Genomic DNA, 12242 nt, shown 5'->3' with positions numbered 1-12242 from the left:
TTCAGCAGAAGTGGCCGGCAACAGCCAGGGTCTTACCCCACTGCAGAAGCGATCTGGCCTCACCACCTCTCACCCCTCAGGGGTCAGAGTGTTTTTCTCTCCAGGATGGGGTCTGAGGGCAGAATGCCTGGGTTCAAATCCCACCTCCACCACTTACCAGCCAGCTGCCCTGGGCAAGTGTCTTCCCCTCTCTGAGCCTCCGTTTCCCCATTTGTAACATGGAGTGCAGTGTGGACATTCAGTTTTTTGGTTTTTGTTTCTTTTTGGCCTCACCAGATTCTAGTTACTCTTTCTTCTATTGTCTGTGTTCTTTAGCTATTGCCACAAAATTGATGCCTGCACTTGAAAAAAATCACAAAACTCAATGACATACAAAAAAAATGTTTTTGGTCCCGCATCTGTGGGGTCCCTCTGATCTCTGTGAGGCTTGACTGGAATGACATAGCTCTAGTCCACGTTCTCTCATCTTCCTCCTGGGTGCTGGCGCCGGCACGTCTGCTAACATCCCACTGGTTAAAACAAGTCACATGGTTAAGCCCAGGGATGCAAACGTATGCTTTGCCCACAGTTGAAAGACACAGTTGTACTGCAAAGGAATGGCTAAAGGGAAGAGTCAGGGCCACTGAAGCAGTCTAGCACAGGTAGCAACACTCCAACTTTCCTCGGGAACTTCCCCTCCCCATGCTCAGTCCCTGTAGTCCAGGAGATGTTAACATCATCCCTGGTTCTAGCTCTACCTTTCAGAGATTCTGAGCCTCAGGTTTTTCTCCATTAAAGAGAGATTAGTGAGTGTTAGGAAGGTATCAAAAGCCCAGAAACATCAAACTGAGACCATGTCCTAATCAGGAGGGACGTTTTCCTCTAAGTGATTCTATGTCTATTGTGGCCCCTGAAAATATTTTGACATACCACCAGTACATGCCCTATATTTTGAAGGACATTGGGAAAGGTCATCTTTCAGATCTTACAGGAACAAACAAAATCTCGATGGCCTGAAAATATTTTAAGTTCCCCCTAAACAGCTTTTGAGTTATAGAATATCAACACCCAAACCATCAAATATTTAGAAAATCACAGTTGAAAAAGTTACTGTGTAATTTAGCTGAAAATGTTCTGAGAGGAAAATTCATAGCCTACAATTATTTCGTTATTTTTAAAAAAATGAATGAATTAAACATTCACCTCAATAATTTGTGGAGTCTCTGAGTTGAGAGGTTGTTTTGATTTTGTGGGCCAGCCCATCACAAAACCCCCTAGAGATAAATGACCTCTTTATAGCCCCAGAATAAGTCATAGCCGTTTTCCATGATAATGTTGCCCAGATGGGGTAGAGGGTGGGCATCTGGGAGAAGGATTGTCGCAGATGTTACTGGCTGCCTAGGCAACATTGGTTTCCCCATCCTCCTTTCCCACAGAACCGAGACCTGGCTGGGGAAACTACCTTTCTCCATATTCCCTTCTGCTGCTTTAGGACAACTGCTGCTTCCAGCCTGCTGATTGGCTGAAGCATGGGACACATGACACAATTCTGGCCAATAATACAAGAGGGGAGGTTGGCTGGGGGACTTCAGGGAAAGGTTTCCTCCCTCATAAAAAGAGACAGAATCTGGATGTGATTTCCTGAAACAGTGGCACCATCTTGTTTCTTTGATGGAGGCCTGTGTGAGGAAAAAGCCAGCACATCTGGTGGGTAGTGCCTAGCACAGTGCCTGATAAATGTTTGAAGGGATAAATGAGCTGGCAGAACCCTTAATGAATCACAGAGACTGAATTAACCAGCCTTACTGCCCTCCCTAACTTGGGACTTCCTGCCGAGACAATAAATATTCTTTTCTTCAAGCCAGTGTAAGTTTTCTGACTTGCTGCCCCAAACACATAACTGTTGGAACACCACAACCACAATCCTCTCTTCTCTGAAAAGCCCGGGGAATCACCTGACCTTCACAAAAGCTGTGCCCCATTTTACAGTTGAGGACACGGAGGATCAGAGTTTAGGCCCTACCCATGGTTACCCAGAAGGCTTGGCTCAGCCAGGGAGGGCATCCCATCCCCCAGCACAGGACTGGCTCAGGCATGACATGTGACCTGAGTCCGTCCAATCAGAATGGCTCTTGGGACCTCCATTGAGAATGGTGGAATGAGGAAGCAAGTAGCCCTGGGAGAAGCTGGGTCATCCCTGGATCACGAGGAGAGCCCATCAGCCCCTGGAAGCCCATCAGCCCCTGCCCATCAGCAACGTAGAGGGAGATGGAAAGAATGCGTCTGTGGGAAGGTTGGCGCCCCTCAGCCACCCTCAGCGGTAATACCATGAGTCTCCCCTTCATTCTCATATAGCTGAACAGACTATATGCCATCCTTCTGACCGACGGGGACATGGAGGCCCAGAGTAAAGGGACCTATTGCCACAGTTTGGGCAGAGGGTCTACTGGGGTCTACAGGCCCCAAGCCCTGCGCGTCTCCCACTGCAGCTGCCCTTGGCCAGGTCCTCAGAGACCCAAGCTCTTCTCAGCTGAAGCTTCAGAGAGGAAGTAAGGCCTAGTCCAAGCCGGGACCAGGAAACTGGGAGGCCAGAGGGAAACTTCAGCTGGCTGCAGATGCCTCCACTTCAGGGTGGAGCAGCAGGATGGAGCAGCCCAGAGGCGTGGAGCTGCCCTGGGGGCTTGATCAGCAGCGCGGTGTGACCCTGGGAAGAATGGCTGCCCTCAGAAGGGAAGCAGGTCGGCCTTCAACTCCAGCTCACATTCACAGCCCCGACGGCACGCGGTCCCATCCACAAGCACCCTCACGGCTCCAGTCACCACCGCTGTCCTTACTAAGGCCGTCATCCTCAACATCACCCCACTGCTGACACTGGATGGCTCACCCATCTCTGTGCCTGTCAACTCCGCCTCTGCTCTGCCCTCTCCCAGCAGCCTTTCTACCCACCAGCACACCACTGTCCCCCCACCAGCATCACTATCCCATGATGAGCTTTACCATCTCCCCACTAGCATTACCCTCCCCCACCAGTGCCATTACGCGCTCCCAGCATTTCGACAGATTTACTATCTCCCCCCAGCATCACTATCCCTCCGCCAGCACCACTCCTCTCCTCACTCCCTTTGTCTCTACCTTCCTATCACACTCCATTCTCACCTCCATCTCTCAGGCCACCACCCCCCATCCAGCCCTCACCAACCATCACCCTAAACGTCACCGTGGTCATTACTACCAACCCTCATTCTGTTCTCATCCCCACCGCCCCATCCCCCCAACACAGGCATCTCTTAGCTCGTCCATCTCTGTGCTGTCATCCCCGTGCCTATTACTGTCTTCCCCACCATCTCCACCATCAGTGAACATTTATTGAGCACCAACGATCCCCTACAGAACACACAGAAGGCGCAGCCCCACCCCGAGGGCCCGGCCCTTCAGCAAAGCCACCCCACTTCAGCCCAGGGTGGCCTGTGCGGCCACGGTGTGGGGCGGGGCCGGGGGCTTAGCCGGCAGCAGTGCACCTGGGACGGGGGCCTGAGGCCTCTGCCAGGCTCCAGTTGGGGGTGGAGGTTGTGCCACTTTCCTGAGAACAGAGCAAATAAATAAATGGAGAGGCCAGGGTCTGAGCCCCGGTGGGTGGAGAGACTGGTGTTGCTTATGTGACTCCATGGGAGTGAGACAGGCGGCCAGGAGGCCCATGCCCGGGTGGGAAGGTGGGGCTGGAGGCAGGAGCCTGGGGACCAGAGGGTCCTGGGGCCCCCCTGGCATCTCCACCTGGCCCTCACCTCTGGGGGTCGAAGGAGGGTGCGGGGAACACCCCAGGAAGCGCCGCTGAAATGTGGGTGGACTAGAAATGGGCGGTGGAGGGGACCCTACTCCTGCCTGCAGCCCCTAGAGGGGAGCGTCGTCAGTCCTCCACCTGGGGGGATAACTCTGCTGGTGGCCGTCACAGCTGGGGTTCCCCACGTTGTCCAGAGGCACCACCACCTCCTCCGGGTTCGAGTTCTTGTTCAGCTCCACCACGCGGGGCACCACCGAGGACCAGCGATCTGTAGTGAGCGCGGCGGAGGGAAGGGTGAGGGTTGGCGGAGAGTGCACATGCATATATTGAGCACCTTCTGTGTACCGGGCACTCCACAGTGCTCTAAAGGGGGAGGTATATTATCCCTGTTTTATAGAGGTGGAAAGTGGGGCTCAGAGAGGTCACAGAGTCCGCCCAGGAACACACAGGAGTAAATGAAAGAATAAGAATTCAAGCCTGGGTCAGGACGCCTGCGTGCCCACGACCTCTCCACTGCATCTCATGCACTCAGGTGAGTGGAACAGAGGGGCCCCAGGCCTTCACAAGCAGCGGAGGAAGCTCAGTGGCCAGCCCATCAGACCCTTCCATTCTACAGATGAGAACACTGAGTCCCAGAAAAGGGACAGGACTGCTCAAAACAAATCAGTGAGGAGCAGGACCAGGGCTCCCCCCTCTGCACCCCTGAATGTCCCCCACCCCTCCACTCCGCCCTCTACTCACCCCTCCGGAGGCGGCCCACGGTGTGCGAGAAGCCGTAATACTGGTAGTTCTCGTTCTTGCCGGGGTCCTCGTTAATGATGCCCAAGTTCTGGTTCCAGTGAGACCAGTTTACCTCGTCCACCCTGGCGGGGCCACAGCAGAGGGAGGGTCAAGGGGAGCCCCCCAGAGATAGCACCCCTTCCCCACCCCCAGGCAGCATCCCTGTTCCAGCCTCCCAGCATACCCTCCTACTTTTTTTTTATTCTGATAAAAAATATATAACATAAAATTTGCCATTTCAACCACTTTTTTTTTTTTTTTTTTTGGCTGCGCCACACAGCTTGCAGAGTTTTAGTTTCCCTGCCAGGTGTCTGTCCTGGCAGTAAAAGCACGGAGTCTTAACCACTGGACGGCCGGGGAACTCCCCCTCAACCACTTTTGAGTGTACAATTCAATGGCATTAAATACACTCCTAAGATTGTGCAACCATCACCCCTATCTATTTCCAAAACATTTTCATCACCCCAAACAGAAATTCTGTACCCATTAAGCAATAACTCCCCGTTCCCCTTCCCACCAGCCCCTGGTAACCTGTGTTCTACTTTCTTTCTCTATGAATCTAACTATTCTGGACATTTCATGTAAGTAGAATCATTCAGCATGTGGCCTTTGTGTCTGGCTGCTTTCACTTAGCATCATGTTTTCAAGTTTTATCTACAATGTAGCCTGGATCAGTACTGCATTCCTTTTTATGGCTGAATAATATTCCATTGTGTGGAAAGACCTTATTTGTACGGCTATATATCCATTCATCTGTAGGTGGACACCCTCCTTCTTGATATTCTCACTCTTATTATTGAGACACCCTCCTAAAGTCAGGTTACACCCTTTTGGGCCCAAATGGGCTCAAGATAATTTTTCCCTTCTAAAATTATTTTTAAGTTATTTTCATTCAGTTTCCATTTTTTGAGCATTTTTTCCTATGGGTCAGGACCCAGCAAGGAAGATACATTCTCTGTTGCCATTTTACAGATGAGGAAACTGAGGCTTGAACTATTCATCCAAGGTTACAAAGCTGATAAATCACAGTCGGGGCTTGAACTTCAAAATCAAGTTGAACAGGATTGACTAGCTGGCCTGTGAGGTAGGGGCTCCCATAGCAGAAACTGACTTTGCCTGACTCCAAACATGATGCTTTCGCTCTGTGCCGGCAACCACATTACAAAGACTGAGTCCCCTTAAAAGAAAAGATTCACCCAGGGGTTCCCCTAAGAAGCTGGCATTCCCTGTGCGTCTGGGTAACGTCCCAAGCCCTGGAAGCTGCTGAGAGCTCAGATTCCCCCTTTCAGCTGGAGACCTGAAACCCACCCCATTGGTTCGCCGACAGAGGGCGGTGCCCTGTGATGAGAACCCGCCTCTGAGTCCGCTTCCTCCACCAAAGGACAGAGCAGTAACACCTGTTGCCATGGGGGGGTGTCTGTCCCAACGTGCGTCAGGTGCTGGCCGTGCACATCTCACGTGCCAACCCGTCTAATCCACACAGATGGCCGAGGGAGTGATGCTATCATTGTCCCCATTTCACAGATGAAGAAACCAAGGCTGAGAACTAAACCAACTGGCCCAAGATCAGCCGGTGGAACTGAGTTCCAGTTGGGCCCATGGGGGCCTCAGTGGCTCGGGAAGTGGCAATGGGTGGAAAATGTAAGGAGGCCCGATGGTCCTGTCCTGCCCACTCACCCGGCCTCACCTGAAGCACCACCTGCGGTCTGGAGTGCCGTCTGAGCTCTTGCCCACGGTCACCATCTCGCCGGAGCGGAAGGCCTTCCTCAGGAACACAGGGAAGGAGCGCTCGATGTCCAGGATGGTGGTGGCCCACTGCGGGGAGGGAGGGAGGGCGGGCAGGTGTGGGCGAGCCGCCCCCAGCCTCGCCTAACTGCTCTCAAGGCAGGAATGATTCAGTGGGCCAGTCTGGGCAAAGAACTAGGCTTCCCAGCTCCCACTGCCTCTGGATTAAGAACTCACACACCCACAGGGGCCTGGCAGAAGAAAACGAAGGAAGAGGGAAGGATCAGCAGCCTGTGCCCCAGGACACCATGTGTCCCCTCGGTGCTGGGCATCCCCAGGGAGGGGTGGGGACTGGGGCAGACCAGGGGGTGCAGGTCCCCCACCCCGTGTAACGGGGGCAGCCACCTCTCATCTATCTGAGCGCTGCCAGGCAGGAATGTGAGCTCACCTTGCCAGCCTTCCAACCTTTCAAGAAAGGCCAGAAATCTGGATTTTTCTATGAAATCTCTTAATTTAAAAGTTTTGCATTCATTTAAAAAAAATATGGTGATGCAGGAAAAAAATAAATCTGGGCTGGTCAAATCCAGTCCATAGGCTGCCAGTGGCATCTTATGAGTTCTACCCAGTGGGGAAACTGAGGCCCAGGGAAGTAAGCGGTATGGATAAGGGTTAAGAGCAGGTCCACATGGTTCCCTGAGACCCAGACCTGGGAGGAGGACCTTGGAGTTTTTTCTCACTGCGCCTTTTCCTGGAAATGTACCAAGTGATGGTAAATGTGGATGCTGCGTTCCCGGGCCTTGCAGCGACAGTGAATTTATTGGGAACCCCAGTTCTTGAACTGCATGCACCCAGGCGGGCTGTGACCACCACCCCCAGGGCCTCTGCTGTCTAGGACTGCACAGCAACCTGTGGGAAGCAAAGGCAGCAGCTCCCCAGCACCCGCGAGGCCCGCATCTACATCCAACCACATCTGCTTGGCGGGGGGCAGGTGGGGAACCTGGAAGCTACCCCTGGGCTGGTAGAAGCCCCTCTGATGAGAATGCTGATGCTTCCCGGCTCTGGGGTGGCCTGCATGCACGCCAGCCTTGTCTCTTGGGCCAGGGTGGGACACGGAAGCTGCCCCCACCCCCGGGCTCACTGCAGAACCCTCACTGAAATGTGCAATGTGATGCTCTTTGAGCATTGCCTGTGCCAACAGAGCTCGCCCAGTGGAGCCGGGTGAAGCTGACTGTATGGACCACAAGGGAATCTGAGCCCACTGCTGGCGGTCAGGCAAGAAGCCGCCTGGAAGTGTGTTAGGCGGCTCTGGGAAACAGACGGCAGTCTTCGGTGACCATTTCACAGACAGGGCAGTGGAGGCAGAATGAGATGGTGCGGCTCGCCCGGAGCACAAGGCCGAGGGGGTGAGGCGGGTCAGGCGGGCCCATCTAAGAAGGGGAAGAGTGGCCGGCAGGGTGGGGGTGGGGGGCCTGGGGCCTCACCTGCAGCTTCCAGATGTGCTTGCTTTCCTTGGACACCTGGCCCACCGTCTCCCCCATGAGGGCGATGAGCATGTTGAGGAGCAGCACGAATGTGAGGATGATGTACGTGACGAGCAGGGCGATGAAGACCGCGGGGTACTTGGTGCTGCTCAGCATCTCCAGGTCGCCCATGCCGATGGTCAGCTTGAAGAGGTCCAGGAGGAAGGTGCTGAACGTGTCGCTGTCACGGCATGAGGGGTACGTGGGCGCTGTGCAGTTGGCGTGGTCCTCGCTGCACACCTTCACGTTGGCACACGGGTTCAGGAGGGAGACCAGGGCTGTGGGAGGGACGGCGGTGATGTTCACCGAGGGTGAGGACGCCGGCTGAGGAGTGGGGAGGACCCTTCCCATTTGATGGAGGGGAACGCTGAGGCCCGGTTAGGGGATAGCGCTGGCCCAAGGTTACTAAGCGAGGAAGCCACACCAGCAGTCACATCTGGGCCCTGCTGCATGCAAAGCCTTTGCTCTGTCCACAAACTCTTGTTAACAAGGAAGAGGTTCCCAGGACCTAGTCCAGTGGTTCTCAACCAGGAGTAATCTTTCCCCCAGGGCACCTCTGGTAGGTCTCAAACAGGAGTAATTTTTCCCCCAGGGCACCTCTGGTAGGTCTCAAACAGGAGTAATTTTTCCCCCAGGGCACCTCTGGTAGGTCTAGAGACATTTTTGGTTGTCACAACTGGAGGGGGGAGCACTACTGGCACCTAGTAGTGGGTAAAGATTAGGGATGCTGGGACTTCCCTGGTGGTCCAGTGGTTAAGACTCCGCACGTCCACTGGTTCGATCCCTGGTCAGGGAACTAAGATCCCGCATGCCGTGCGGCATGGCCCAAAAAATTTCTTTTAAAAAAAGACCAGCAATGCTGCTCAACATCCCACCATGCACTGGACAGTTCCCACCACAGAGAATTATCTGATCCCAAATGTCAGCAGTGCCAAGGCTAAGAAAAACCTCCTCGTGCCTATTGTTCTTAGAGGTCTTGGGAGCCTGGAATGCCAGCATTCTGGGGGCAGACTCTCTCGCGTGCTCCTGTTTCCCAGCTCACAGCAGCCCAGAGAGGAAGGGTGGAAGAAGCTGTTCTCACTAAGACCCTCGCCCCCTCCAGACATCTCAAACTGATCGTGGTGCTCATCCCTTCCCACTAAACCCAGAGGAAGCTTCAGAGTCCTTCTCAACACAGTTTAGCACCAACACGTGCATCTGCTCCTACACCATTCACAGCAGGGAGCGTGAGGGGGCTGAGCCCCTTCAGTCAGTGGGGCATAGACTGTCACCATGCCTTCAACCTGGGATTACAGTAAGCAAGGTTCCAACTCATATACTAATGCTATTCAATTCTGTAGCGACTGCTGAAATATGTGTTGAGAAGGATTCTGTGATCCATTAGCAATGTCTGTCATGGGCACAATAGTGGAAAACAGCAGCACATGTACCATGTTTGGGATATGTCAGCCTCAGAATGCAGATTTAGTGTTCCCTAGCAGGAGAAGCCCTGGGACCAAGCTGACCACTAAGTTGCTACTTTAACCCCTAGGTTTCTGCCTCACTTTCTATATTTAGGACTGTGGTACGGCTGGACTCTTGATATGACTTTCAAACCACCGGAGAATCCTTGACAATCTGTCTAGTTCTTTCCAGTCCTACTCCTGGTAGGGGCAGTTGGACCCTGTCCCTCTCTCCCCAGATAAGCTAAGGCCACAGTTCTCCTTCTCCAAAATAATCCACACAGAGCCTTGGCACCATCTGGGTTAAAATATCACCATCATCAGATTTCCTGCTGCCAGTGCTGGTTCCTAGACCAACCTCCTCAGATGTGAATGTGGCCTGGTGAAGCCTGAGTTGGCCACTCCCTTTTGGATACTGGGCATTGGATGGCAGATCACCCACCCCTTGGGAACCAGCCCAACAGCTTGATTAGTTTCCCCATCCCTGGTCCTTCCCCCATGGTCTATGCCACTGAGGTCCCACAGCATCAGGTCATCAAGGAGAAAGCCTATTAGAGGGAGCCAGTGCTGAGTCTTAAGAAAGACCTGGGCTGGGGCTTTCCTGGTCGCGCAGTGGTTAAGAATCCGCCTGCCAAGGCAGGGGACACAGGTTCGAGCCCTGGTCCGGGAGGATCCCACATGCCACGGAGCAACTAAGCCCACGCGCCACAACTACTGAAGCCTGCACGCCTAGAGCCCATGCTCCGCAACAAGAGAGGCCACCACAATGAGAAGCCCGCGCACCGCAGCGAAGAGCGGCCCCCACTCGCTGCAACTAGAGAAAGCCCGCGCGTAGAAACGAAGACCCAATGCAGCCAAAAATAAAATAAGTAAATTTATAAAAAAAAAAAAAAAAGAAAGACCTGGGCTGGTAGATGAATGATTAAAGTGCACCCTCCCCTGTAACCACATCCCTTCAATGTGGCTTTGTAGCTCCTGCCACCAAGAGAGTAGAGTCTATTTCCCACTCCTTGAATCAAGGCTGGCTTTAAGACTTGCTTTGGTCAATAGGGTGAAGCAGAAGTGATGCTGTGCCAGGCAGTGACCTTGAACACTTCCGCTCACATTCTGGGAACCCTCAGACCACCATGTGACCAAGTCCAAGCTAGCCGGCTGGAGATGAGTGACCCCAGGGAAGACAGCGAAGTCACCCCCAACTGAGGCCACCCCCTAGCTACACCAGTCAGCCGGCAGCCAACCAGCCAGCTGAGCACAGACACAGGAGCCCATCAAGATTAGACAAACCTGGCCCAGGTCGGCACAACCACCCAGCTGGGCCACAGACTTGAATGTAATCGTCAGTGGTGGTTGTTTCAAGCCACTAAGTTTTGGGTGGCTTCTTTTACAACAATAGCTAAGACACCAGTTTTACCATTCCCTAGCTTTTGAACTTGGGCACATTATTTAACCCTTCTAAGCCTCGGTTTTCTTATCTGTAAAAGGTGATAAGAAAGGCACTTCCCTTACAGACTTGTTGGGAGGATTAAATGAGGCAGGAATGGGAAAGGACTTTGCCCAGTGCCAGGCACACAATGAGAACTCTACAAACGCTGGCTATTTTCCTCCACACATTGTGGTGGCCGCTCCAGTCCCAGTACCACCCCCGCCAGGCCCACCTGGGCACCCGGAGCTCACCTGAAGCGTAGCCAATCATGAAGAGCAGGTAGACCAGCAGGAAGCGGAAAAGATCTTTGAAGAGGATCTAAAGGCCCCGGCGGGAATATGGAGGCAAAGATGAGACACGTGGTTCCTCGTGTTCCCAACACCTCATCCCAAATCTTCTCTCCAGCTCCACCCTGTCCCTCTCTGATGTCCAGGCCCTGCCCACTGCCCCCACAGCACCCCACAGCCTCAAGGCCGCCAGTACTGTCTGTACATATGTGGTGTGTGTGGCTTCCTCCAAGGACACACAAGTCCAGAGGGAACCCCCCCACCCCATACCTTCTGGATCATGATGCTATAGGTCCCCGTCAGCTTCAGCCCACGGGTGAAGTAAAGGGCATTCATCCAGCCCAGGACCAAAGCAAAGACCATGACGGCCAGGTAGGCCTCAATCCCCGCCAGGTAGAGGGCCGCCGAGACAATCACCAGCACAGAGTAGATGAAGCTAAAGGGCAGCAGAGATCACAAGAGGGGCCAGGGGCGAGAGGGGAGAATGAGGCCCTGGAGGGGGAGGCATGCCCTCAAGCCCTCTAGGTAATAGGACAGTCCAATGACATCCAGAAGAGAAACCATGTGGATTCACTGGGTTCTCCAGCATCCTGTTAACCAGAATGCTCAATTAATTGGCAACTGATATGTGTGTAATGGCCCTGAGGCCCTACCAGAACCCAAAGTGATGTCCTTTGGAATTGGTAGAGAAAGATTCAGTGGTGTTCACCGGCGATTTTGTGGCTAAGTGAATTTTCATTGCTCTCTAACTCGAAGGAAAAGGGAAAAGAAGTAACACACAGGTAACAACACATCCTGTGCCCTAGGCAGACATCATTAATCAATCCCAGCACTCTTCCCCACTAAACACAGACACAGCCTCAAGATTCTTAACATGGGCACCCCTGGCAGACATTAGCAATTAATCACAAGCGTAAGAGGTTAAATTATTTCTATCCGTGGTGTATATGGTGATAACTCTTTAGCAACCAGAATCTTGCCTTAACCAGAAGACCTTTTTGCTTGACACTGGCCTTGTCCTCATCAGGCTGGGTGAATTCACTCCTAACAGAGTCAGCCCCTATCCCACCACCAAACCTGGATGATGTCCCTCCCAACCCCACCTTCCTCACCCCGAAGCTGCCACCCCAGGGACCTCTACTCACTAGAGTAGTTGGAAGGAGCCATCGATGAAGAGAGAATTCACTCCAGGGCATTTCTTCATGAACAAGTCTTTGATCTGGAGGAAGGGAGGGGACGTGTGAGAGAGGTGGAGCCAAGAGACGTGTGGAGGGGAGGAGAATGGAGCTAAAAGAGGTGGGAGAGGAG

At 53.3% G+C, this 12242-nt stretch overlaps 1 protein-coding gene across 5 annotated transcripts in view; it reads right to left on the bottom strand.

The window, feature by feature from the left end:
* Positions 1 to 3867: 3867 nt before the first annotated feature.
* Positions 3868 to 12242, bottom strand: part of TRPV4 (transient receptor potential cation channel subfamily V member 4) — a 22421-nt gene continuing 14046 nt past the window's right edge. For all 5 annotated transcript variants that reach the window (XM_007448216.1, XM_007448219.1, XM_007448217.1 and 2 more), the window contains 7 exons: positions 12080 to 12221; positions 11205 to 11370; positions 10899 to 10965; positions 7744 to 8060; positions 6225 to 6352; positions 4499 to 4620; positions 3868 to 4025 (listed from right to left, as the gene is read on the bottom strand). In XM_007448216.1, coding sequence (XP_007448278.1) covers positions 3868 to 4025; positions 4499 to 4620; positions 6225 to 6352; positions 7744 to 8060; positions 10899 to 10965; positions 11205 to 11370; positions 12080 to 12221 — 1100 coding nt within the window. The remainder of the gene's footprint in view (positions 4026 to 4498; positions 4621 to 6224; positions 6353 to 7743; positions 8061 to 10898; positions 10966 to 11204; positions 11371 to 12079; positions 12222 to 12242) is intronic.

This window comes from Lipotes vexillifer, unplaced genomic scaffold (genome assembly GCF_000442215.2).
Source record: "Lipotes vexillifer unplaced genomic scaffold, Lipotes_vexillifer_v1.1 scaffold236, whole genome shotgun sequence".
NCBI lineage: Eukaryota > Metazoa > Chordata > Mammalia > Artiodactyla > Lipotidae > Lipotes > Lipotes vexillifer.
This window is presented reverse-complemented; position numbering and strand designations above follow the sequence as displayed.